General features: G+C 40.8%; 2 protein-coding genes across 9 annotated transcripts in view; one reads left to right on the top strand and one right to left on the bottom strand.

Annotated features, from left to right (window-relative positions):
* TMEM156 (transmembrane protein 156) overlaps window positions 1–15946 on the top strand; it is a 47612-nt gene extending 31666 nt beyond the window's left edge. The window contains exons 6-7 of the mRNA XM_057309925.1: window positions 12637–12739; window positions 15409–15946. Of these exons, the coding sequence (XP_057165908.1) occupies window positions 12637–12739; window positions 15409–15421 (116 nt within the window). The 3' untranslated portion in view covers window positions 15422–15946. The remainder of the gene's footprint in view (window positions 1–12636; window positions 12740–15408) is intronic.
* FAM114A1 (family with sequence similarity 114 member A1) overlaps window positions 6546–27546 on the bottom strand; it is a 91983-nt gene continuing 70982 nt past the window's right edge. For 4 of the 8 annotated variants that reach the window (XR_007187783.2, XR_007187785.2, XR_008958507.1 and 1 more), the window contains 6 exons: window positions 18472–18687; window positions 17088–17144; window positions 14541–14648; window positions 12691–13052; window positions 12126–12238; window positions 6546–11998 (listed from right to left, as the gene is read on the bottom strand). The gene's annotated coding sequence lies outside the window, so the exon portion shown is untranslated. The remainder of the gene's footprint in view (window positions 11999–12125; window positions 12239–12690; window positions 13053–14540; window positions 14649–17087; window positions 17145–18471; window positions 18688–27546) is intronic. The other 4 variants (XR_008958509.1, XR_006410578.3, XR_008958508.1 and 1 more) reach the window with 4 other exon arrangements.

Below are 27546 nucleotides of genomic sequence, written 5' to 3'. Positions count from 1 at the left end.
GGAATCAGGGAACCCTAATTAGAGCAGCTCAAGGAGCTGTTAGCACAGACGCTGTGGTTCGATCTCCTAATTGTGAAGCTTCCTTCTGAATTCAATCTGTCAAATCTTATTAGAAAGGAAGAGAGGGAGAACGGGACACGGGCAAAGTGCTCTTCATCTGTGGAACGATCTCCTCGACTCTTTGCAAACCGAGGCATGATGAGTGATATTTCTACGGCTCCTTGTGTCCAGCCGGTGATCGGGCTCCTTCAGACTTTGTGAAACGTCAGATAAGGGGGCTTCAGGTCTGGTGTTTAATGGTTTTCAAAAATGCAGGGACAGTGAACCAAGCCCGAGGCGCCCACCTCAGCTGCCTTGTAACCGAGTGCAGATCCACACCCCATTTCACTGGGAACTCTGCTCCGGAGGCTTTTCTTATCTATGCAGATTAGCAGAGACTCAGATCTCTAGCTTGAGGAAAAACTGGATTGAGTGCATCGAAAGAACTCAATTTTTAAAAAAATTCACACTTTCTATTCTCTGCGTTAGCAGTATTCACCTATGGCTAATTCTAAGCAGTAGCTAAGTGATCATTTGATACCAGCTAAATGCGTGGAACGTCGATGGAAGTTTTGTGGTCTGTGACGGTTTTGATTAATGACATTAAAATCAGAAGTTGGTTTCCAATGCCAAAATTCATCTTTATGGGGAGAAAATGGCATTTCCCTTGTTCTCCCCTCTTAGGCGGGACCCAGGCCTGACATTCATACACCAGGAATGTTTTAACCTAGCTCTGCTGAGCTTTTTCAGTGGCCTCAGGAATCCTGGTCCTTGCTCTTTTCAAGTCATAATTTTAAGCACTGCAGCTTTGTCTGAGAAAAAGTCAATAGCCCCCCTGTCAACTCATATAATCAGGGGAATCACAAATTTAAAGTACTAGCTAACCACAAGCCTAACATCACAAGATGTATTTATGAGCCTTTGATTTTCATTCACCAGAGGAAACTGTCTCGGCCATCCGCTCCCTTTAATAGCTCTCACTAAAAACCCTAGCTTTATTACCAGGCGCATGATATTAATGTTTAGAGCTAGCCAACGGGTGCTGGCCCTTTTTTAAAATCAAGAGTCCTTCTGAGGCTTAGCATCTTAAGGGGGGGTGGGGTGGGGTGGGAAGAAGCAGATTCTTTCTTATTATTTATAATCCTTTAACCTATATGGAATTTCCCCCCTCCTATTATAAGTTGCTCTTTCTGAGAGAGAAATGGGGAGGAAATAATGTCTCCCTCGAGTACCATTTTTAAGGCCTTTGTCATGATGGATTACAGGCAGTGGTGAGAATATAGGGCACAAACATGCGAGCACGGTTCTCTGGCGGAGCAGTAACACGAGTACAAAAAACGGTTCAAAGGGAGCAGTGACTACAGTCACACTCAGCAGAGCAGCCTGCTGTCGTCTCAAGCTGTATGTTCCAGAATGTCTCTCCGGTTGCTCATGTATTACAAAGGAAGTGTTGTTACACACGTACACACGGAGCTAGATAGGCTCACACCCTCAAAAGGACGAGAGAAATAAAGCGAGTTTACCAAGAACCTGGCCCCATGTCCTGGAGCACAGTGAACACGGGCAGAGGAAGGCCTCTCCTGGCCGCAGAGAGCCGTGTCTCAAAGCATCACATCCCAAGCTTTAATAGGTCTCTAATATTTTCTCCCTTGCTTTGAGAAGCGTGATGGCTTCTGTGGCCTGTCTTGGCATGAATCCTCTTTATATTGTATTCAGTCGACTGTTATCTTCACACAGGTGATGACTGTCTTCTTCAGCTTTGGATCCTTGGCCCCTGCATAATATCTGGCACGTAGTTTGTGCACAGTAAAAGCTTATTAAATCACACAAAGCCTAAGAGGAAATGAGGAGAGTGTCATAGAGGGGATGGAGAGGATAGAGCAGACGAGCAAGAAATTCATCTTGGGGTTTGGGAAAGATGAAAACAAAGAGCCAGAGAGTGATCAGAGGGAACATAATTCGACTTCATTAAAGAATATATAACTCTACAGAATTGCCAAGGATGTCAAAGAATCATGGAATACATTGACTATTTTGAAGAAGAGATTTGGAGAACTATGCAGAAGTCAATTTGAAATGTATCCCTGGAAACAGTGTTTAAAGGGCTGGTCACGTTGGGAGACCAAAGTCAGGGGCAGGAGCAGGGGACAAGGACCCCAATCACTGGTTCCAAACAATAGCAATCAACTTGGCTGGCTTGACCAAAAGGAAACCTATTGGAAAACCAGTAGGTAACCCGTAGAAACACCAGGAATGTTAAGCATTCAGTGGCTGGAAAAGGAACAGGAGTTAAGGGAGGCCAGGCAGCCAAGAGTATAGCCAAGGTCACCATGGGAATGATCTGGTGAGACTGCTTCTGCTGCTGTCACCACCACTGAACACTCCTCTGAGCTTCAAGACCCTTTGACCATTCTGCTCTGCATCACTGTCCAGGATGGCGAGGTCCAAGGAGGGCTATCTGACTGCCCAAGGGCAGGCCATGGATTGGTACTCTGGGTGCCAGGAAGCGGGAAAGGGGATATCTGCCCCTTTGGCTTCCTGCATTTTTGAGAGCACCCCAGAGATGTCCACGTGTTGGACAGCCAATAACTAAATATCTCTAACACCAGGTTCCTAGGATGAGAGCTTCCACTGACTCCTGCTTAATAGGTCAATGAAGGGGCTCCTTTCATCTCTCCCCTCTCCGTCCATCAAACATGGTGAAATCGTTAAAAGTTGACATTCTTCACCTTCAACTATTCAACCAAAATCTGTTGAACCCCGACTCAGGGCCAGGCATCATGCTAAGCATTGATGAGACAGTGGCCTGGACTAGCACAGTCTCTGCTTTCACAGAGCTGATGTCCCAGGGAGATTCTAACCATCCTCCCTTGCCTTAGGAGAAGAGAAGCCTAATTAAACTACACACATTCATTAAGCAACTTTCACAGATAACATTTTCTTTTATTTTACAAGAATCGTGCTTTTTTCCTGATGCGAAAAACTGGAACGAAGAGAGTTTAAGTAACTGACCCACAGCCAGTTCCTGGCAGAGTCGGGGTTCAAACTCAGTTTTGGCCAGCAGGTTTTCTGGCACACCGCTTAGGGGCTGTGGTGAACTAGGGAGTTTACTCATGCTGGTTCAAGCCACAGATCAAAACTCACCTTGTTCTTTTACAGTTAACACTAGAAACTGAGATGAAACACTTTCTCTACACTGGAGAAGGTTGTAGGAGCTTGTGTCGTGACAGTGTGAGTCACCCTCAGAGTACATGTAGCAAAAGTGAAATGTTTTTTGTAGTTAATGTGGGTAGGTTCTTAGGGACCGTGAAGCAAAGAAAATGGATTTTTATTGTGAAAGAGAATTACTAAATGCCAAAAGGAAGTGAATGGCCCAGTAATTTGTATGACCCCAAAATATAACTAATGACAATGTAAAATTATAATTTGCAACATGGTTACGGCCAGCATAATAAAGACTAAGCTGGTTTCGATTTCCAGCAGGAGAGAAGATAAATTACTCGTGCCAGATGTCCAACAACCAAACAAAATAACATGGAAATTTAATTTTTACTTGCTTAACTATAATATTTATGACTCTTAGAGTACGGATTTGGGTTCATAAAACCGTAAAGGTTGGAGCCATCTGCTTGATTACAGAACAGAGCAGAATGCAGAGGGTGACTCTCGTTGCAGGAAGAATTTCTTAAGTGTGAAGAATCTATGGGCAGAATAGGATGATTTACTCTAACTTGTCCATTGAATGCCTTTACGTGATAACCTTCTCCGCCAGGTCTGGAAGACCTGATGATAAAACATACGGATCAACATCTTCTCCCCACCTGGACCATCCCGCCTCCCTTACCCCTCCCTGCAGACCTCCCTTTCTCCTACCCTGCCTTTGTCTAGTTCACTCCAAGGTTTGCTTCTAACCTTAGCTTGACCGACCCTTCCTCAGGGAAGTCGTATTGGACCTCCTGGACTAGGTCAATTCCCCTTCTCACACATCCTTATAACACCACACATCTCTCTCTGTGCCAATTATCATTACTGTTATTTTATATGTGTGTTTATTTGATTGACGTGGCTCCCATAAGCCACTTAGCTCCTTGTGATCGGGGGCTTTACCTGATTATACTCATTGCTGCTTCCCCAGCTCATAGCACAGTGCATATGAGGGCATAGATAGGTACCCAATAAATATAGAGACGTAAATACAATTCTACATTGACTATGCGGACAGAATGGCGGCTGCTGTCTTACAAAGACCCTTCAAAACATCTTCCCCCCCCCCCCTAAATTTTTAAATACTTCATCAGCTTTATTCCTTGGAGTGCTAAGGATATCCACAGTGTGGATGCACTGGGAGCTGAGACAATGGCTCAGAATATTGGCAGCTGTCTGTTCTCGTTAGTTGTTAATTCTAGGTAATTTTGCAGTCATGTACTTTCCCATCCTCATTTGATTTTCACACTGGCCAGATTTGGAACAGCTGAGTGGTTTTAGGATCACTGTTAACAATAACAGATGGAGCTTTGAACGTAGAAAGTTGGCTCCTCGAATAATGGAAATCTATTTTAAGCTGCCATAATTGGTTCTATTAGCCCTAAAAAGCAACTAGCTATCTTGGGCTTACACAAAAGGGCCCAGGTTTTTATGTGACGAAAAGGTCAGAATGATGCCTAGCAACGTGGAAGTTCTGCATTCCGAGGGCAATAAGAAATAAGACCGGAAGGTTTTTTGGAGCCAGATTAGAGAACTGAATAAGAATCATCAAACCATCTGAAAACGTCCTCGTCCATCTTGACCGCGGTAATCTGTGGTGATTAACGTGAATTCCTTCATTTCTGGAGAAGTTCTTATAAGGAAAGCAAGTACCTTGTGGGCAACAGAGTAGACATTATGGCCTTTGTCACCACGGAGTCATGGCTTAATCACCCAAAGCGCAGGGAGAGGAAGGAAGCGCTGACGGCCCCATTTTCGAGGCCAGCCATCCCCAGCCCACCCCTGCTGAGCTCATATTTGGGTCCTACCCAATTTCAAGGGGACCCCTCAAGTCAGCTTACAAAGGCGCTTGGAAAAACACTCTGTTTTGCACTTGGTAGGCTTTCTGTTTTTCAAAGTCCGTCAAAACACACCTTAACTACCTCATTTACCCTTACCTTTAGCTTCTTCCTTGTAGCTTCAAGGCAGCCACGCGGGCTTTGCGGGAAGTCACGAGGAAGTTCCGGTGTCAGCACAGAGGCTGAGCCTTTAAAGAGAACGTGCGGGGCGGGGCCAGGGCCCTGCCAGGGGCGGCTGCCCGGTTGCTCCGCCCACAAGGCAACGCAGGTGCGACCCATCGGTGAATAGACCTGGTCCACCGCCTTCCTTCAGGCGTGCGGGCTCAGCCTCCTGCAACGGTAGCCCACCGAAAAAGAGCCATTGTCTGATCCAGCTCACAAAACAGGTTTATAAGAGCAGAAAGCCAATGTATTAATTCACAGTGAGCAATGTAATTGAGAGAAAATATGGGCCAAAACACTTCTGACAGCTAACACGTGTGCCCTCTTTCCTTAGAACCGTGTGTGAAGTCAAATCACCACCAACGCCTGTTTGGGAGCTCTTAAAGGAAGAGTCCTTTGCTAACACAGCTTGAAAGGCCTTCTTCCCCATTTTAGGGGTATCCTGATTGGCTCATTTAACACAGCACTTTTCACACTTTAATAGACTTTGGCCTGGGAGTGATTTCTGAAGACCACTTTGTACGTTTCTGTTGTGATTATGAGTTGGTTTTATAGACCAAGTCTCAGAGGGCAATCTTATTTTTCTTATCCCCAAATGCCTAGGTGTCGGCACCCCAGAGTTGACTTCTTGCCCTACTTGTACTCACACACACTTTTATTAAGAAAAATGAGGCACAAAGAAGTTAGATGGCATTCTTTCAGTCATTCAACACATATTTTTACCCATTATGTGTCACGTTCCAAGGTTGGTTCTGGGGAATATAGTGTGCATAAAATACAGTCTTTGTACATGAGGAAGCAGACAAATAAGCAAGTACAACAAAATTGGGTAAATTCACTATTGGGGAAATAGAGGTCACAAAGGATTATATATAGTATGGATAGCTAGCCCTGTTTCCTACTCTTCGTTTCTAGCTATTTTGACTTTCCAATTTCATAACCAAGTAGAGCTGAGCAAGTAGTTTTGGAAATACAAATATAAAAAATTGATGGGGCAAATTCTCTAAGCAGCTAAGAGATCCTGGCTAGGATGAGGAGGTTTTAGAAGTGCCTTCACTGTGGGAGATGCACCTTGTCTTTGACATGAAAATCATCGGGAACAAAGCGAAGAAAACACCTTGCAAGTTTCCGTGACTCAGTGGGAATCAAGAATTACTTTAGAAGGATGAATTGCGGTTAGATGCCAGATGTCATAGATATGAAACACCTTTGAAAAGTGATAGAGATCTAAAAAAAAAAAAAGAAGAAGAAGAAGAAGAAAAAGAAAAAGAAATATCAGAGGGCAACCAGGACAATGTCATGGGCATTGTGACAGGACTTTATTCAAGAATATAAGGCATGGAGTTTTATTTTTAATCAAAGTTTCTACTGCTCGAAATTCATTTTCTTCACTAGATTCAGCCACGTCAAAACTCATCCTGAGGTTCTTTTTAATTTTTTAGGCTCTTCTGAGGTTCCTGAAAAAAAAAGTCAAAGCAATGTTTGGTTCAGACCTTTGACAAATTCATGAATAGACTTCTGTGAAGTTTTAAAATATTCCTGACTGCTTCTGCTGCCTTAACTAGTGTTGGTGAATTACTATTATTGGAAAGAAATTCTATTTCCCAGTGTAGAACTAGAGGAACATCCCACCCATCTTAGCTATTCTGAAGAAGGCATTAAAATGACATATATCCTGCCTTTTTATCAATTTTTCAGAAGTTTTCCTATTAGCATATAAGTTACATGTCCTTGGATGCCAGGAGAAACAGAATATAACGCACCACTAGAGAGTTATTTTGGACTAGCCATCATTTTGACAGATAATAGCTTTCTGTAGTAATTATGGTTATATCAGGTTATACGACATCAGCAAACCAAACGAATAAGCAAATGATGAGCAACTTAGCTTTCCAACCGAAAGAGCTCTGTTAATTTTCTTTGGTAATTATTTAATTTCATGAATAGATTCTCTTGATATTTTAACTTTAAAAAGAACTGTCTCCAAATCTCAAATTCTGGACAGGATACGATACTTTGTCAAAACCTGTCTAAGTGGTTATCTGCATGGTGAGTTCATTCTGAAGGCTTCATGTGCCTCAGAATCAACTTGGATATCTGTAAAATTTCAGGCTCCCGAACCAATTTTGAAGGGAGATTATAATTCAGTAGATTGCGGACAGTGTTCTAGAACCTGCATTTTAAATTCACTTTCTTGTGGTTTGCAGGCCAAGGGTCCGTTGATCACTTTATTTGTTTTCTATTGTTGTGTGACAAATTACCACACATTTCGTGGCTTAAAACAACACACCTTTGTTATTTCAGTTTCTGTAGGTCAGAAATCTGGGCATAGTTTTGCTGGATCTCAGGGTCTCACAAGCCTAAAATCAAGATGTGAGCTGGCCTGTGTTCTCATCTGGAGGCTCTACTCCTAAGCCCTTCTAGGTTGCTGGCAGAATCCATTTCTTTGAGGTTGTAGACTGAGGGCTCTGGCTTCTTACCAGCTGTCTGCCAAAAGCTGCCTCAGGACCCAGAGGCCACCAGCAGACTCCCGCTACCTGGCCTTCCAGAGACAGTTCACAGCTTGGCACTTTGCTTCTTGAAGCCCCACAAGAGATCCTCTCTAACTTCCCGGAGGGCCCAGTCTTTTTTGTAAAGGCTTTTACCTCCTTAGGTCAGGCGCACCCAGCACGGTCTCCCTTTGGGAATAACTCAACAGGCACTGATTTGGAGTGTTAAGGCACCTGCAAAAATCTCGTCTTTGCCCTACAATGTAACCTAATCACAGGAGGGAAATCCCATTCATGGTCCCACCCACGCTCAAGGCATGGGGATTACAAGGGGCATTCCGCCAGAGGGTGGGAAGCTCGGGGGCTGTCTTCAGAGTTCTGCCTACCACACCCACTCTCTGGGAAGCGCAGACTGTGAAAGACAAAAGTCACAGGTTCCTAGGATCTTTCCGTGTGAGACAAGCAGGGATGATAGCACTAGCCCTGTAGATGTGGTTTGTATTTACTGACAATAAGGTAAAAATAAACGATGCTGAGGGATCCAGTGCAATGGGTCTATGAGGAGGAAAGCAGGGAGATGAGAGCTTTTGTCCAGGGAAAGACTGGTCTCATTTTCTTACCTTTGTCCTAACCAGTCAGGCAAGCTTTGTTACTTACCGTTTAGAAGGCTAAATACTCTGTAAGAAGGAATTCTAGCTTTGGTGGTTATTTTAGCATTTCCATAGGAATGAAGGGCTCCTCAATGTGGAAATGGTCCCCAAAAGCATCTATGCCTGACCCTTAAAGAGTAGTTGCTACTTTTTAACATCTCTAAGAGTGATAATTTTCTGGAAAAATTTACAAAACCTGGTACCAGAAGAAATAGAAAATCTAAACAAAACCATTATCATAGAAGAAATAGAAAATTTGTCAGTTACCCCTCAAAAAGTAACAGAAAGAGCAGTTCATGGGGGAAATTTTACCAATCTCTAAAATGTTGATATTTCCAGTGGTATTTAAACTATTATTGACCATAGAAAAGAAGGAAAGAAGGATGTTTCCTAATTCTATTGTGAAATAAACAATAACATTTAAAACTTAGATTGTGTCTAAAATGAAAGCATTGAGAAATCTTACTTATGTGTATCTATGCAAAAATTCTGAACAAATATTAGCAAAAGAATCCAGTAGTAGCACAGTTTAAAAAATACATGTATATATACATACATATACACACTCCTACTATGATCAAGAGGAGCTTATTCCAAGAATACAGCAACAGTTCACCATTAGGAGATGTCTATTAGGGGAGCCTGGGTGGCTCAGTTGTTAAGTGTCTGCCTTCGGCTTAGGTCATGATCCCGGGGTCCTGGGATCGAGCCCCACGTTGGGCTCCCTTCTCAGTGGAAAGCCTGCTTCTCTCTCTCCCACTCCGAGCCCTGCTTGTGTTTCCTCTCTTGCTCTCTATCTGTCAAATAAATAAATAAAATGTTTTTGTTTTTTTTAAAGGAGGTATCTATTAATGCCACTTATATTAATAGATCTAAGGGAAAATTTGTTTGGTTATCTCTATACATCCTAAAAATGCATTTGACAAATTATAATGCCCATCCTTCATAAAAATCCTAATAAAAATCAGATAAATAGGTATTTCCTTAACATGATAAAATATATCTGTCTCAGACAAAAACCCAGAATCATACTTACTAGGGAAACACTGAAAGCATGTCTATAAAGCCGGGAATTTTCAAGGATGTCCGCTGTTGCCACTTTACCTACCATCATCCTGCAAGTACTGGTCAACACAATTAGGTAAGAGACAGAGATATGTGGTTAACAAATTGTAAAGGTAAAATGATCACTTTGTGTACCTGGAAAATTTAAGAGAATTCTCTAAAAAAGTTCTTTAAAAATAAAAGTCAGTAAGGACAAGGTATGAAATTAATATAAAAAAATCAAGAGCATTCATATATTTGAACAACAACCAGTTAGAAGATATGCTGCATTTAAAACAACCATAAAAAGATAAAATAACTAGGAATAAAATTAATATAAAGTATTGTACAAAATCTTTCTGAAGAAAACTTCTGAAAAATGCTCCTGAGAGACATAAAAAAATGACTTGAATAACAACAAAATGGTATATCATGTTCTGGAATAGAAAGATGAATATATCAAGTTACCAGTTCTTCCTAAATCATAAACAAGGTCATTTTAATATCCCGACGAAAAATAAGCTGTCAGTAATAGCCAGGAAAAAATTGACATAGAAGAATAAAGAGGAGAAATATCTGTTCCACCCTCGTACTGGTACTTAAGTAGATAAAAAGATCTCATGAGGAGCGCCTGGGTGGTGCAGTCAGTTAAGTGTCCAACTCTTGACTTCGGCTCAGATGGTGAGCTCAAGGTCAGATGGTGAGCTCAAGGTTGTGGGACCAAGCCTTGCTCCAGCTCCCCTGCTCAGCATGGAGTCTGCTTAAGAGTCTCTCTCCCTCTGCCCCTCCTGCTTGTGCTCTCTCTCTCTCTCAATACATAACTAAATCTTAAAAAAGAGATATCTAATGAAAAATTAGAAAGTTTAGGACTGGAATAAATGATGAGAATGGCATATCTAATCAGTAGGAAAGAGAAGGATTACTGAATGAATGGTATTGGGACAACTGAATAACCATCTAGGAAAGATTTCCTTAATCCAGAGTTCACACTAATACTAGGGTAAATTTCAAATGGAGCAATAATTTTAATGTAAACATGAAACCATAAAATTAATAGAAGAAGCAATGGTAGAATTAATTTATGAACGCAAAGTAGGGCTTTCTATCCATGACACAAAATTCAGTTAAAAGGCTGATAAATTTGACTATGTAAAAAAGAATGTACACAGTAAAAACCATTAGGGAAAAGTTGTTTGCAATTCATCACATATGATAAGCAACCTCCCCTAGTAAATAAGGAAGTTCTAATAATTGATGGAGAGAAGACCATAACCCAGTAGACAAATGGTTATAGGATATAAATGGACTGTTTATAGAAATGGAAATACAAACTGGTCTTAAGCATATGAAAGCTTGTTCAGTCTCATTCACAATAAATTTTCTCAAAAGAAATTTTTCTTTTGATGTCTACTGTGTGCCAATAATATTGGCCCTTTGGATACAGGAGACACAGCAATGAGCCAAACAGAGCTCTCTGTTCTCACTGAGCTCACATTCAGGTGGAAATGCAAATTAAAGCTACACTGAAATGCCATTTTCATCTACCAGACTAGTAAAAATCCACAAGTTTGACATCACACTCTGTAGCAAGGGGCGATAGGCACTCTGCACTCTCATACTTTGCTAAGGTAAACCGAGAGGCTGAAGTGGTACAACTTAAAAAAAAAAAAGTGGGACAACTTCTGTGATATGTAATTTAGCAATAACTATCAAAGTTACACATGCAAAGCCCTTTGAACCAGCAATTCTATTTCTAGGAATTTCTCCTATGGAATTACTTGCATAGGAGAGAAATGACATACGTGCAATGTTTATTGCTAGTGTGTTTACAATATGAGATTAGACACAATCTAATAAAAGGGTGTTTGAAGACAGGGTGATACATCCATACTATGGAATACCAGGAAATTATAAAAAAGAATGAGGAAACATTTACGAGGAAAGATCTCTTAGCGAGATCATTAAATATACATATATATGTATAGTATGGTATTATGTAAAGAAAAACAAAAATAACATATATGCACATATAAGTGTATAAATCTATCTATCATCTATCTATCTATCTACAAAAATCTAAAAACCTTGGTTTTTAGGAGAAAGGAGAGAAGGGAAAGAATTATGTGATGTGGTAGAAAGCAGTTGTCTGCAGGAAATGGGAAAAGAGGGAGACATTTTGCTGGATATGCCTTCATAGTTTATAAAATTTTATCATGTGAATGTATCTCTTACTCAGAAAATTAAGTCCAAAAAATAAGTCTTTCTTATTAAATTTTTTTCTAATTAAAAGAACATAACTCCGAGAGATGGTTTGACCGTATTTCTATTTTGGTAATCTACACCAGTGTTTAATCATCTTCATGAATAAGAAGCATGATATTCTTTTTTTTTATGCATGTGAGAAATTTAAAAAATTTAAAAAATTTTTTGGATAAGCATCATATTCTTGATTACACTTAAATCTTCCTTTTTGATTTGTCTTCTTAAGAAGCAACTACTCAAACTTCTCTTTAAGTTATAGGCCACCTCATTTCCATTCATGTCCAGGTCTTTGTATAAAAAGGAGAGACATCTGTGAAGCAAAAACCACATGTATTATGTAAAACTCAAGTTTCAATATAAAAACTAGAAAAGCAAGGCCCCAGATCCCAGTGGAATGAAAGAGATACCATATGCCATGGGCCTGAAATTTCATCTACCTTGAAGTCAGCTGCAGATAATATTAGAAGGATTTGATGTCACATAGTCCTAGAAAAGGAGGACAGACTGGAATTCATCTGATTTGGAACTTGGCTTCTTGGTAAAATTGTCCCTGAAATAAAAGATGGTATTAATGAAAATTCTTAGGGACCCATTTTAACAAAGTGCAAAGAAGGAAATGTTTGCAGTCAGTTTCCATACCGAAGTTCTTTTCTGTTTACTTGGCATCATATGTAAAAAATGTTTTTCTCTACTTTGCTCCTCTAACTATGCATCAGGTCTAGGGCTCAGAAAGTGGGGGGAGAGGAGAAACGAAAGAAACAGAATTAAGAGAAATGGGTTAATGGTGTCACATGTTGTAGGCAGGAAATTTAGTGAGTGATGGAAACTGCCAATATCCTTGATGGATGGAGGGCATGGTTCTCTTAGTACGTTGGAAAATGTTGTATCTGTTTTTGCATTGCTATTGACTAAACACAGACTAGAACAGCTCTCCTTCTTAAAAAATAGAGACCAAGCAGAGGCTGCCATTGACTCAGGTCAAGACAGTGCTTCCGCCAATACCTGAACTAGAAGTCACTTCCACGGTGCATTTGCAAGATCCGTATACACGGTGAGTGATGATTCCGCTTTACTGATGATTTGCCTTGGTTCATTATAAACGTGACAGATCCAGGGAGGTACAGTTTACCCCAACTTTCATTTCTATCCGGTGTAGGAGACGAAAAGTGATGAACTTGAAAAAGCAGTTCATATGAATTATTTTAGACGACATGAAATAAAATCACTATTTCTTCCAAGGTCTAGGAAGGGCCAATAAACTAATCTCTTAGTCTGTTAAACAGCATGTGCCCCTGAGATGTCAGCTCATCCTTCGGCTGCTTCCTGGGGTTGGGTCATACATAATTCCAGCAGGTCCATTGTTGCTTCAGTCGGGACATGAGAAAAGAGAGAATGTGAATTTATAAGCAGAACAACCACTGACCCTCAATTTCTGAAATTAAAAAGTTCCCTCAATGTAACATGTGATGATCTAATTAATGTGCATGGGTTTTCATGTACTTAAATCCCAAACTGTGGTCAGAAGTGTCTTAGAAATATTTTTGATTCATTCAACACATATTTACTAAGGAGCTATTATGCTGAGGCACTATAGAAAGCTACTGCCGGGGGGGTACCAGTTCTCACAGGGAAGAGGGGAGACACTAGCATTTAGCAGCACCTTTTATTGTTCCGTGGTGATAGGCTAGATCATTTACTCGTCTTTGCGTTTTTCAGTTGCAGGTGTAGAATTTAGTGATTCAGAACTTACGTGCAATACCTGGTGCTCATCACAACGAGCGCCCTCCTTGATCCCCGTCATCGATTTCCCCATCCCCCACCCGCCTCCCCTCTGGTAACCATGTTTGTTCTCTAGAGTTAAGAGTCCCTTTCTTGGTTTTCCTCTCTTTTCTTCCCCCCATATTTGTTTGTTCTGTTTCTTAAATTCCACATATGAGTGAAATCATATGGTATTTATTTGTCTTTCCCTAAAAGACAAAATAAGACTTTGACTTTTTTCACTTAACATAATACTCTCTAACTCCATCCACTGTGTTGCAAATGGCAAATTTTAACTCTTTTTTATGGCTGAGTAATATTCCAGTGTGTGTGTGTGTGTGTGTGTGTGTGTGTGTGTGTGTGTGTACACACACCACTATTTACTCTTCATGATACCTGGGTAATTATCAGTCAAGATTCTAGCAGGAAACTAATAGTATACTCAAATGGAATCATTTGAGGCGAGTTTAATAAAGGGATTATTAAGTCAGGTTCTGAAAAAATCCAAAAGCAGAGTGCAGCACCCTCAAACTTGTCACAGTGGAGCCCTGCTTCTGTCACTAAGACTAAAGGGGCGAGGAACCCAGAGAGACCGAGACAGAGGCAGACACATGCAGACACACACACACACACACACACACACACACTGATAGAATATGTGGGGAGGGCTACCTGATAGGGACTGTGACTTTTAGTCAATGACACAACAGCCTGTGATTGCCCTGAAGAGAGAGTACTTCGCTTTGACTGTTCTCTTTCCCCGATGTGCTGATACTCACCTTGGGTCAAACCCAAGGAGAGCCAGAGGAGCTGTAGCTAGATGGAGGCAGTTCATAGAGATTGGCCTCCCTGGGTACCAAACAGGGTGGGAAAAACGGGGTGCAGATCTAGAAGCAACCAAAGGGATCAAGCGTAGGTGGCTCAATGTGTCAAACTGGAAACTAAGTGCTAGGGATATATTTGTGTTCAGGACTAGAGAGAAGCAGGTCTTAGTGTTTGGGTCTTAGTGGAATCAGAGTCTGCTATTGGCTCAGAAACTGCTAGTAGAATAATGTAATCATAGAGCTGTTTTAATGAAATCTTATGCTTGATACCTCTCATTCTGGTCTTCATTCTGGGATGCTTGACGTTGCATATGAAGAGATCTCCTTTGTTCATTCACCTGGTGCTTTTTGAGGACTTGCTGTATGTCCAGAATTCTGCTACTCATTGGCAAAATAACATACAGTCAGTGGGGAAATCAGATCGATGAATCCTAATTCCAATAGAGTGCCAGTAACATGATAGAGGTATTCACAGGGGACTCAGGAGGCACAACAGGGAGACCCCTCATTCAGAGGAAATGCCGCCTAGCATTTAGGAGGTGTTCAATAAGTATATGCTGAATGATTAAGTCCCAACTTCTATGTTTCTTTAAAAGAAATTTGTGTGAACACTTATGCTTTCATTTTATGGAAGAGGAAATTAACCCAAACATACTGTAGTGACAGAAGCTTGAGGAGACCCTAGCTTTCCTGGGTCCTAGGCTGAGAAGTTTGTTAACACTAACCACACAGCCTGCCTAGGTTTATAATGAAGGCTTCATTGCCTAACACAGGTTTGGAAAGAGCTCTTGATCAGTGATATCGGGGAGCACCTGGGTGGCTCAGTTGGTTAAGCATCTGCCTTTGGCTCAGGTCATGATCCTGGGGTCCTGGGATCTAGCCCTGCATTGGGCTCCCTGTTGAGTGGGAAGTCTGCTTCTTCCTCTGCCCCTCCCCCCATTCATGCTCTCTCTCTCTCTCTCTCTTTCTCTCTCAAATAAAAAAATACAATCTTAAAAAAATGATACTGGGAAGTTTTTTGGTATTCTTATAACATACAGTTTAATAAATGATTTAAAAATTATTCTCCACTAATTCTTTTCAGGTAATACCTAACATTTTTATGGTAATATTTGTCTTTTTTTCCTTCAATCTTCAGAATATCCTTCTGAATTCCCCTGGACCATTTGGACTGAACCCTTTTGAAGAATACTCATAATTTCATTTCGGGAATGAGTTAACTAGTAAATATATGGGTACAACTGAGGATTCACAGTAGGAAACAGTAGGAATGCTGACTGGTTGGTGAAAACTGGCTCAAGAACTTTCATTTGACCCATGAGATCAAAGAAACGAGTTTTTTCAGGAAGCCATCATAAGTCATGGAAAACAAGCTGATGAAACCCATGGAAACAACAAGGGAACGCTCACTGTCCTTGCTTATCCATCATTATACAGCTTACAGTGGCCCTAAGATTTTGATTTTGAAAGGAACCAAAACCAGGGTCAAGGATGAAAATCTTTCTCTCATTCACCCATATTGCAAATTCTGATTTGATGGGTTTTCCTATATAGACGGATTGTTTCTCTTTGGAAATTACTTAAGAGGGCCTGGGTTGTTCGTTTATACATTTGTTTGGATTTATAAATTTTGCAAATTTTGTCTCCTTTTGGCACTGAGGATGTTTTAAAAAATTTCAAAGATACCAAAATAAAATGAATTTAAATGAAATACTAAGTGAAACTTGAATATTTATATCTAATAGCAAAATGGTTCTTCTAATTCTTCTTGGTGTTCGTATTTTCATAGCTATCACTGATGTCAAGAACAATTATAGTTATTAATTATAACAAAAACACATATAGACAAGAGGGCATCTCTTAACATTGAAAAATATAAAAAATATCTTTCCAGAGTTAAGGTGGAATTTAATCTCCTGGCATCATTTTATGGTTACAATTGCTTATCTGAGCAGATTTCTAAAGTTTAACTGCAGGGTCAGATTTAATTTTAAGCAACCTAATAGGAATGAATGATTCAGCACACAGAGGTTTTTTCCTGATACTCTTTTTCTTCTCTTTCTTTTTGCTAGATCACAAACTGAGATTCTAATCATAATATTTAGGGATTGAAGATTTGGCAAATGGAATTCTAGTAGTCTCACTCTTTATTGTCTCTGTAAACTTGATTAATAGGGGAGTTAGGCTCAGGTCTGGGATTATTCAGCAGGAGTTTAGGGGTAGCTCACTCCATGAGGGACAGATAATATACAATTTCTGAGAGGCCAAATTATTGTTTCCTTGCACATTGCCTATTATGTTCAGACAAATGACTTGAAAATCAATGGGAACTTGGCTTACAAAAGGCATAAATTAAGCTTCAAATTCTGTTAAATTGTGGCAGCTCTCCGGAAGCTAATTTCGCTTATTTATTGAAATAATAGACTTCAAGAGATAGTGTGAAGCGTTCGAACATGTAGATGGCCTGCTGTCTGCCTACAAAGAGTCTATAATCTGGTAGAGGAGACAGGGCATGCATACTACTAGTTATAATGCTAGACACAAGGGTGAGATAAATGTCATTTACAGGCTCCACACTTCTTTCTGAGAATTCACAGGCCAGTGAGTCATTTCCAGTTGGGGGTAAGCAGGGTAGGCTTTTCAAGAAAGTGGGTGTAAGCAGCGTTGAAGATGGTTTTTCTTGATCTTTCAGAAGGGGTCAAACTTCCCAAGTATAAACTTTCTTAGCCCCCGTAGCCCTTTTCATATCTGTTATTTACCCTTATTTTCATGGTTATTAATGAATTCTGTTGCCCTTTCTAGACGGATTCTGCTCACCATAATATTCCTGGAAGCTGGTACGATGCTTGGTTCACAGAGGTTCTTACTATGTATCTGTTGGATAAGAAACATGGAGACAGTTGTCATTGCCCCTAAGAACTGAGGCCTAAGAAGCTCATCAATTTGCTGATGGTCTCAGGAGTAACATGTGGATTCGGTCCTAGGTTGAAGTATATAGAATATACTTTTGTACCTACTCTGTATTTAATAAAACCAAAATTTACAAAGACAAGTATCATATGAATTGCATTTTCCTTTCTCCCTCTATCAGTAGAGAGCTTCTCTCTGTCTATCTGTCCTTCTCTCTTTTGCTCTCCCAACTCCATTTCTTTCCTTTCATGGAAAACATGGTAGAATAAAGACTTGGACTCAATTTTCTTCTTCTTTCTTTCTTTCTTTTTTTTTTTTAAAGATTTTATTTATGTATTCGACAGAGATAGAGACAGCCAGTGAGAGAGGGAACACAAGCAGGGGGAGTGGGAGAGGAAGAAGCAGGCTCACAGTGGAGGAGCCTGATGTGGGGCTCGATCCCATAACGCCAGGATCACGCCCTGAGCCGAAGGCAGACGCTTAACTGCTGTGCCACCCAGGCGCCCCTCTTTTTCTTTCTTTTTTTCTTTTTTTAAAAGATTTTATTTATTTATTTGACAGAGAGAGAGACAGCCAGGGAGAGAGGGAACACAAGCAGGGGGAGTGGGAGAGGAAGAAGCAGGCTCTCAGCGAAGGAGTCTGACGTGGGGCTCGATCCCAGAGCGCTGGGATCACGACCTGAGCCAAAGGCACACGGTTAACGACTGCACCACCCAGGCGCCCCACGTACTCAATTTTCTGACAATTTATTCTCATAATTTGACTTTGATTGCTTCCTTCTCTGTTTCTTTTTTATTTTACTTCTCTTTTCTGTCTACATCTTTCATAACCATCCCTAACTATTGGTCCTATTCTGATGGGTGGTGATCTTAGGACAATGAGTGGAAGGAAGGTCTCACGTTTTTAAAATCTAAATAAGATATGTTATCAATTAACCTAGAGGTATGTCTACCAAAGATGCATTAAAAACCCCTCTGTGAACTGGAAATCATGTACTTTAGTAAAGACAAAGTAGTCTAGACATTTCTGTGATTTGAAGGACAAAATGAAGTATACGTGCATGGGAAGGGGGCAATCAGAACATTTTGGTAAAAATACACTTCACAAAATCCTCTGGATGAGTTATTTTCTTTCCTGAGAGTTAAGGCTGTTCCCAGAGCGGAATATGGATGTAACATGGCTGCTTACTGGAAGAAAATCATTTTGCGAGCTATCAGTTGAGGTACTTTCATCTGTAAATAGTAACAGGCCCAAGTCAAAATGCCTTAAATGATAAGATGTATTGTCTTACCTAACAGGAATTCTGAAGAGAATGCTTCCAGAATTGGTGAACTCAAGAACTCCCACCATAATGCACCCAGGTTTCCCCCTCGCCACTTTCCTTTCTGCCGTCAGCAACTTGCTGGCCTTTGTCTTCAGGTGCTCCCTCGTTCGGTTCCAAGAAGAGAGGAAATGGCGGTGCCACAGCTCCCGCCCAGCGGTCATCACATCCTTATCCCACAATGTCCTTTTTAAGAGTAAAGAAACCTTCATAAGAGGCTTCCCCAGATTTCTCCTCACGTCAGAGCATCTAGAGTTGGATCATGGATGTGCTCTTAAACCAACCAACGATGGAGAGATGGGACCATTGTGACAAATTTAGAAGGATCAAGAATTGCCTGGTTCTTGAGGAGGGGTGATGAACAGACCATCAGAATCAAAACAGGGCTCTGCAAATATGGAAGAAGAGGAAAGACTGGCAGTTGCCTCTATGCATGTGCCTCCTTGATTCCAAGGAGATGTGCAGAGAGAAACCGATGAAAAATAAAACCCTGGCTTGGTTTCTCCCCCAGAACAATCTCTTGAAATGAGCTAAGGCTATTCTTCAAATATGTGTTGTTGCCCAAACTTTCATGATGGGTGTACACAAAGTTGTCATGGTGTTGTAATCTCCCTGCAAAGTCATGTTTATTTTCAGATGGGCTGTAAAAATAGCCCATCTGTTCTCACACGGAAGAGTGATATCCATGTGTGATATTTACAAAAGCAGGCACAACATCCGTAGCAAAGAGTCACATAGTAGGCATAAGCTTTCTTTCATAACCTATGCCACTTTCCTCTTAGGGAATTACCTCTCACCCATGGAATGATGTCTTGATGGGACTGCAAATGAAAGCTCCCTGCCAATCAGCCAAGGGGTGACATGTGGCCAGAGCAAAACCGATTTGACCCTCCATGTCAGGACTTTGATTTATAGTTACGATGATGTACTGGTGGAAAAAAACTGACTTGGGCTTATTCATTCCGGCAGCAGATTTGAGTCATTCCTGCTTTCAGACGCCCCCGTACACCTGGAACTCCCACCAAACTGCCGTGGTTCTGAGCCTGGTTCTCCAACCTTCCCTCTGAGTCTGTGAGCTACCAATAATATCCTTGCAAAAAGATCATTTTCCTGCTTAACTTTCCAGACATGGCTTCTGTTGCCTGCTGAATATAATACATCTAACATCTATTTTATTTCGTAAAGTCAGGATGTCTGCGCTGTAGGAAATCTTAGAGATCATCTGGTTAACGCCCTCATTTCACAGCTGAGGAAACCAAAGCCTGGGAGGTTGAGGGTTTCAGCCAAGTTCATTTCACAGACTGTCTGTGACAGAACTGAGATTAAGACAAGGTCTCCTTTACCCAGGATCCTGGAGTCCACTTTTTATTTTAATTCCTTTTTAGTACAAACCACAGCCTCCTCTGTCTCTTCTCTTTCTCTCTGCAATGCTTAATAGAAAATAGTGGCCTAAAAATCTTTATTCCCCCCTCCCCCAACTGACAACTTGCTTTGTATAGTTTAAAAACTTGTTTCAGAGATAGCCCTTTCTGGGATTTGGCATCTGGTAATGACAGGCTTCAGTTTATATCCTTATATGGAGCCTTGATTCTTCCCAGCTATCTTTAAATGTTTATTTTCCCCTTACATGAAAATAATGTTGGGAAAGGAAGTGGTATGCTCTAGGAAAGTGTATGGGCTGGGGTTCTCAAAGTGATTATTTACCACTTCCAAGTCTGATTTCTAGCTGTGTCCACCCGGGGAGAGTCTTCCTTCACGAACATTAAAAAATACATCTCTGATCTATTTCTTTTTCAGTTGCTTTAGGGCAGTCATAGTGCATACAGTCATGCCCAAAGGGCCGAATGTTGGGGTAGGAGTTGGGGAGGGGATTAATAATGATCCAGTTGTCTCCCCTTATCTGTGGGGGGTCTGTTCCAAGCCGCTCAGTGGCTGCCTGAAACCATGGATAGTACTAAATCCTACGTATACTATGTTCTTCCCTGCACATATATACTTCAAGTTTAATTTATAAACTAGGCACAGTAAGAGTTTAACAACAATAACTAATCACTGAGAACACTTATACCAATTACTATAATAAAAGGTATGAGAATGCGGTCTGTCTCGAAATAACATACCATCCTGTACTCACTGCACTCACCTTTCTTCTTGTAATGGTGTGAGATGCTAAAACGCCTCCTTGATGAGATGAAGTGACGTGAATGACCTAGGCCTTGTGATGTAGCGTTAGGTTCCTTTTGACCTTCTGCCCATTCATCGGGAGGATCGTCTGCCTCCAGACCACTGGTAACTGATCCCAAGGAAAGTGAAACCCTGGATAAGGGGGAACGACTATAGCACTAATTAGGTGCCAGCCGCTACTGTAAGCACCTAGCAGGGATTAGTTAATCGGTTTTGTCTCATAACACTCATAGCTGTACCTTCTACCTCCCTTTAGGAGAGTTCCAACGCACAGTAACAAACTAAAACATGTGCCATGTCCCTATAGTTAAAAAAATGTAAGGGTGTCTGGGTGGCTCAGCCGGTTAAGCATCTGCCTTCGGCTCAGGTCATTATTGCAGGGTCCTGAGACTGAGCCCTGCACTGGGCTCTCTATTTAGCAGGGGAGGGGATCTGCTTCTCCCTCTCACTCTCTCTCTGTGTGCTCACTCATTCTCTCTCTCTTTTAAATACATAAAAAAAAAAAATCTTTAAAAAATGTAAAGAAAAAGGTTTACTAATGGTTAAACACAGTTCTCAGGAAAATCTTTTTCTTTTTCCTTCACAATTATCCCTAAATGCCAGTACTGAATCAGAAGGTAAGGACTATTATCAATTACCCTGATTTACAGGTAAAAAAATTAAGGCAAAGAGAGGTTAAGTAACTTACTCAAGGTCAAACAGCTATTAAGTGGCAGAGTCGAGGGGAGCCTGGGTGGTGCCGTGGGTTAAGCCTCCGACTCTTGGTTTAGGCTCAGGTGGTGATCTCAGGGTTCTGGGATCAAGCCCTGCCTCGGGCTCCACACTCAGAGTGGAATCTGCTTGAGAGTCTCTCTCAAATAAATTAATAAATCTCTTTTAAAAAGTGGCAGAGTTGAGATTCGAACCCAGGTAGTCTAGGTTTCAAACTCCATGCTCTTAACCCTCTACTCTGTTGCATCTTAGTCATGGAATATCTCTTTATGTAGGGAGTAGTTTCTTTCTCTTAGGAAAAAAATTGTCCAATACAGACAAATGCCTTTCATAAACACTTCTAACAGGGGGTTCTGTATCATGAATCCCTGTGTTTCAACAATGCTTGGAGGGTACACCACAAATAATACTCTCCCACAAGAACTGCTATGGCGCAAATGCTTCTCTTGTGTCTACCCATGTATCTAAGTACCTCCGCGGAACTGAATTTTTTTGTAGCTGTGAGAAGATTTGCACAGAAAGAAGCTTTTGGCTCTAGATGTTCATAAAATAGGCTCAACAAATAATTGTTTCATCGATTACTTAAAAGAGTTAAAATCGTTTCACTCATCTCACCATCCCCTATGGTGAGAGATAGCAATGACAATGCAAAAAACACCCAAATATTGATGAAGAAAGGCTGTGAATCAAGTACCTGGAATGTCCCTTTCTGCTTACTGGGTTCAAAACATATTTTTCGACTTGAAATTTGCTACCCAGAGACAGGAAATCATCTCTATTCCCCTCCCTATTTTGGCAAATGGACAATATAGGTTTTATTTTTAAACAGTGTATCATAACAAAGTTCCACCATGTCAAAACAAACCAACAGTGCTTAATAATTACATCATAGCAAGGTTTTTTTCCTTATTTTATTCTTTATTCAGAGTGAAAAATTTAGTAGGAAAAAAAGGTATTTTATAAACTTTTTATTTTATTCTAGCTATCTAAATAACAGACTAATACTAGAAGAAAAGTTCTCCATTATTCAGTAATTGTTGCTTTTTTTACAGAACAATTAGATTAATGTGAACAAAAAGTTTCTTTTTCAATGGCATGTTTTAGTGCCAGAAATTCCATCAGAGAGAGAAATCACATATTCTAGACAATGTGCTCATGTGGATAGGATGGATAGTGGTGGAGGAGCAACAGGGAGGTCAGACAAGGAGGAGAGAGGACAGTATCCTGCCTCTCTTGGGAACCAGCTGTATGAGCCCTGGGGCCCAGGTTGGCCTACCGGTGCCCTAAACAAGCCAGTGTTTGAGACTCCATCTTTCCTTCCTGTTTAATTAATACCACCACAATATTTGAGCAGTGTGGAACCTCCCCCACCATCTCAGCACCCAGACTTAACTTTTTTTAGTTTTTACAATGAAATTTAATTGGGGTACATTACACATGAAAGCTTTGGATGGTCTCCCCTTTGATTATTAACATATTGCTGACGTGGAGGTCTTTTAGTTATTCATCCATTTGTTAATATAATAGCTACCTTATTCCAGACATAGTCCCATAGCAGAGACAGGTAACCCAGACAGTTATAATGCAGCCTGGAAAGGGCTGGGCTGGGGAATACCTCGTTCAGGAACTGGTTTCATCCATCTTTGAAAATCCAGTACCAAGCCAGATGCCTGATATGGAAATTACCCAATAAGTGTTTGTGGACTTAATGAATGGAGTGTTATGGGAACCCAGACAAGGGGAACCTAAATGAAGGAGGAAGACAGAAGTTAGGGAAGACTTCCTGGAGGAGGGGACACTATCTGAGTCTTAAAGGATAAGTTGGCTAGGGTGGAAGGAACACATATAAAGGCACTTGGACAATGATGTACAGAAAAGGGGGCCCTACTTCAAGATCTATGTGTCCTTCAACACACACACACACACACACACACACACACACACACGGGCTGACATGCAGGAGACAGAAGTATGCTCTCTTTGCAAATAGCAATAACTATGTTATTCTCTATTTCAAGGACATTGCAGTAATTAATGTGTGACAGAGATGGGCTTTGTTAAGCTTGAGAATGTCAGAGCTCTGCAGGAGAAACTGACAATACTGCGATCTATTGTGATATTTTTCACACAATATAATTTGAGCTTGTAACTGCTTAACCAATTAAAGATTAAGCAGGCAGGTCTTAAATGCTACTGCACAACTGAAAGAATGATTTATTACAGTAAAGGATATTGGAATAGAAGGAAGGCAGACTGCAATCAGAGGAGCACCACTGCAGGGTGCTGTTAACTGGGGCTCTGGAACGAGGCTTCCCTGCTCAACCTGGAGAAAAGCTGCACCATAAATCCACTTTTAGAGAGTTCCAGTGCTCAATAACTAACTAAAAGGTTTGGGAAGTCCCTATAGCTAAAAAAGGTGTGTGAGTCTGTGGGGGCCTTATTAATGGTTGAACACACTTCTCAGGAAAATCTTTTTTATTTTTTCCCTTTCCCAGTTATCCCTAAATACCAGTTTTTGAATCATTGGGGTAAGAGAAGACTGAGACACTGGAGGACTTATGGAATTTTATCCCATTTTTGGGGTTATACTACAGCCAAATTAGAGAAATTAAAAAATCACTTCCATTAAAGCACACTTTCATTTGTGCTAGTGATGCTATGCTGATTTTGGAATTCATTGTTCTATGTCATAAATATTGTTCAATACTTCAATCTATGAGGGTCCTTCATGGGCTCCAGTCAATGCATGGTAGCAGTTGCATATGTTCAATTGACACTACATAGAGGTGAGAGGGGGCATGGTGCCAGGAGTAGCCCGCAAGAATCTCTGGAGTTTGACCCTTGAGCTGGTGAGGAATTGATGAAAGTGCTGGAAAATGTAGAATCAGACTGTTTTTGTTTGGGTATTTTCCAGAATGCTGAAGCCAGCCAGTGAAGGTTTTAATCAGGGGAATAACCAGATTTGCGCTCTCAGAGAGAGTCCATGCTGATACCACTTTATGGAGGAGGACTGGGACCTGTGCTGACATCAGGTTGGTGTTATGGAGGAGGAGAAATAATTTCCTCTCTACCTTTCTGAGTTCTTAGCTGAGATCTTTGTAATAAAAGTCAGAATAACAAGAGAAAAACAAATGGAAGTTTATTAACTTGTAACCTCATGTAACATTAGAGCTACCCAGGGGAAAATGAGTAACTCAAAGAGGTGGCTTAGAGTTCAGGCTTATACACTATCTCAATGGGGAAAGGGGAAGGAGATATAGGCCTCCTAGGGGAAAGTAAATGATTTTTAGGAAAGATGAGTGGGTCCTGAGAAGAACAGATGGAAGGTATGACAGGTTGTGATGAAGTCTGCCTGGGTGTGGTGTCACTTCTAGTCTCCTCTCCTATAATAAGAATCAATTTTCTCTGGTTGATGAATCTCCAGGGGAAGGGATTTATGACAAGTGAGCTCCTTTTTAGGGTTTGGTCTTTAGGCAGATAATGGGAGTGCAGAGAAAGCCTTTCTCTGCATTTGCTGTTTTCCAAGTGCCTACAGCTCAAAATAATCAACATACCAAAGCAGCATATTTTGGGTGGCACATCCTGAGCTCCTACAGTCATATACTGGGGCGCCATATTCTGCTACCCTTCAATATCTGTTACACAGTTCATAGAAGGGATAAGAAGAAAGTGAAACAAGACTGAGGCAATGAGATGGAGGAAGATACACAAAGAATTAAGTAATAGCACTTGGCAACTGACCAGGTGTTGAGGGTGAAGAGAAGCACCAGCTAGGGTGACAGCTAGGTTTCTGGCAGAAGAAACACTGTACATCAAACAGAGAATGTAGGAGGAAAAGGAAAGATAATGAATTCAATCTGGATATGTTCAGATTATATTTAGTGGGATATTCAAATACTGACATACAGATGTCTGGCAGGAAGGCAACTCTGGTTAGAATTTAGGAGTGATGTCAGGGTTCCGGGTAGAAAATTGGGTGGCATTAGCATACAGGTGGGTGTTTGCAGAAACCATGGATATACCTACTGGATTCTTGGCTCAAACTGATTTACCTAATTTTGGATGGGAGAAGGACTGAATTTCAAATTGAACCCAATTTTATTGTATTTGGTCCACACAATAAATGTTGTGGACCTACTGGATAGATAGATGAAAAGATGGATGATTGAATGAACGAAAGGTATAGTCTCATGAAAACCAATAGATGTTCTCTTTATCTCATGATTTGTTTCTGTTTTAGCCCTGGTTAAGAAAAAAAAATGACTACCTCAAAGAGGCAAAAGGGCAACATTTGGATGCAAAACATGGAGGACTTTATTCCTGCCTTTAAAAATCAACAAGCCTTTCATTTTTTAAGCTAATTTCAGATCACTTGATGTATATATATTATTCTCATTAGGTATCAACGGCCTAGCAATGACTGACCAACTGCTGCCTTTGCAGCAAATCCAGATGGAAATGACCAGCCAAGTGACAGACTGGGCACTGTTCAGCCAGCAAACACGCCATTTTGCACATGACTTCGCTTGAGTAAATGTGAGTCTGTGGTTCAAAGTTATTAACTCGGTGCCCATTCCTTGCCAAAGACCAAGTGGTTTCAAAAGAAATATGTGGGATATCAGGCATTGGTTTGTAACACCCATATCTTACATAAATGGTCATACTATGGCCCCAGGGGGTGCAGGACAATCAAGACTCAATAATCAATCACAACCGCGTCAAGGCAATGAATGTCCAGGGCAGAATGGAAACAAGTCTTTCATGACCATGGATGGATAATTTTTACTTTGCCAGGGAAAGATAGTTCTGACCCATCATGTATTGTTGAAGAAATGCTTAAAATGTACAGTTGTGGCCCCAAAGGGGCCAAAATGTTTTCACACCTCACTGCAGGCACCAAGTAGTTTGGGCAATGCCAAATAAATTACAAATCCATTTTGTAGTTCAGGAAGGTCATTAGGACTCAGATTCGTTATCTACTGAGACTTTCCTTTGCTTTCCATTTATTAGTCTCCTTTGAGTGAAATGGAGCTGTAGGAGGAGAGCAGAGACCTCAATTCACTCAACCCTGACACATTATTCATGTCTACAATTCAGCCATAAATTTGGAGGAGAGACAGAAATTGCAAATGCAGGGATTTAAATCCCCTTGTGCTACATTTGTCAAGAAGAGCAGATTGTTAACTGCTTCTCGCAAATATGATATGCATTCGGGCGTCAAACTAATAACTCTAAACCACAGACTCATTTATTCGTGTGGTGTTTCCCTCCAGAAGTTTCTGAAATTGCTTCTGTTGCCATTTCGTATCTCAGAGCTGTTTGGGTTTAGTAGGAAGATTACAGAGACTATCTGGCTAAAAAAGTTGGAGTCCACCTCCAATGAGATGGAAATGACAAATTTTTCTGTTTACATCATCACAGTCTTTACAAACTATGCATTTGGAATGCTTGGCTTGGGCTTCTCTGAGGAAAGCGAAAAGAGATTTGTATAGTCATCAAACTTGTCTCAGAACCTTATAGGAATATTGATGATGAAAAAATCCAAATCATGAAGAGGTCCTCACTGATACTTTTGACTCTTCTATTGAAAAATAATTTGTGTGTTTTATACTTTAAGTCACTGGTAGGGCCCTATCCTCTTATCTCCCTGATTAGAATCAATTTTCTTTTGTTTCTTGTTTTGATTATTTTTTGGGGGGGAGGGGCAGAGGAAGAGGGAGAGAGAGAATCTCAAGCATGCTCCATGCTCAGCATAGAGCCCTATGCAGGGCTTGATCTCACAACCTTAAGATCATGGCCTGAGCCGAAATCAAGAGTCAGATGCTTAACCAACTAAACCACCCTGGCACCTCACGTCTTGTTTGGATTTTTAAAAATTTTGTTACACAAGTCATCCATTAATACAATTTCATTATAAAAATATTTAATTATTACAAATAACACTGGAGTTTCCTTTGATTACTATGCCAAATTCTCAGGTTCTCCTCTACCTTATCACAACACTTTCCACCCCTGGTCACAGCATTGCTGGTAGCTGTATGTGTATCTTTCTAAATCTTCTTCTAGGTGTGTGTGTGTGTGTGTGTGTGTGTGTGTGTGTGTGTGTGTGTGTATCTTTGTGTGTGTGTGTGTGTGTTATTTTAGATAAAT

This window comes from Ursus arctos, unplaced genomic scaffold, assembly GCF_023065955.2.
Source record: "Ursus arctos isolate Adak ecotype North America unplaced genomic scaffold, UrsArc2.0 scaffold_9, whole genome shotgun sequence".
NCBI lineage: Eukaryota > Metazoa > Chordata > Mammalia > Carnivora > Ursidae > Ursus > Ursus arctos.
This window is presented reverse-complemented; position numbering and strand designations above follow the sequence as displayed.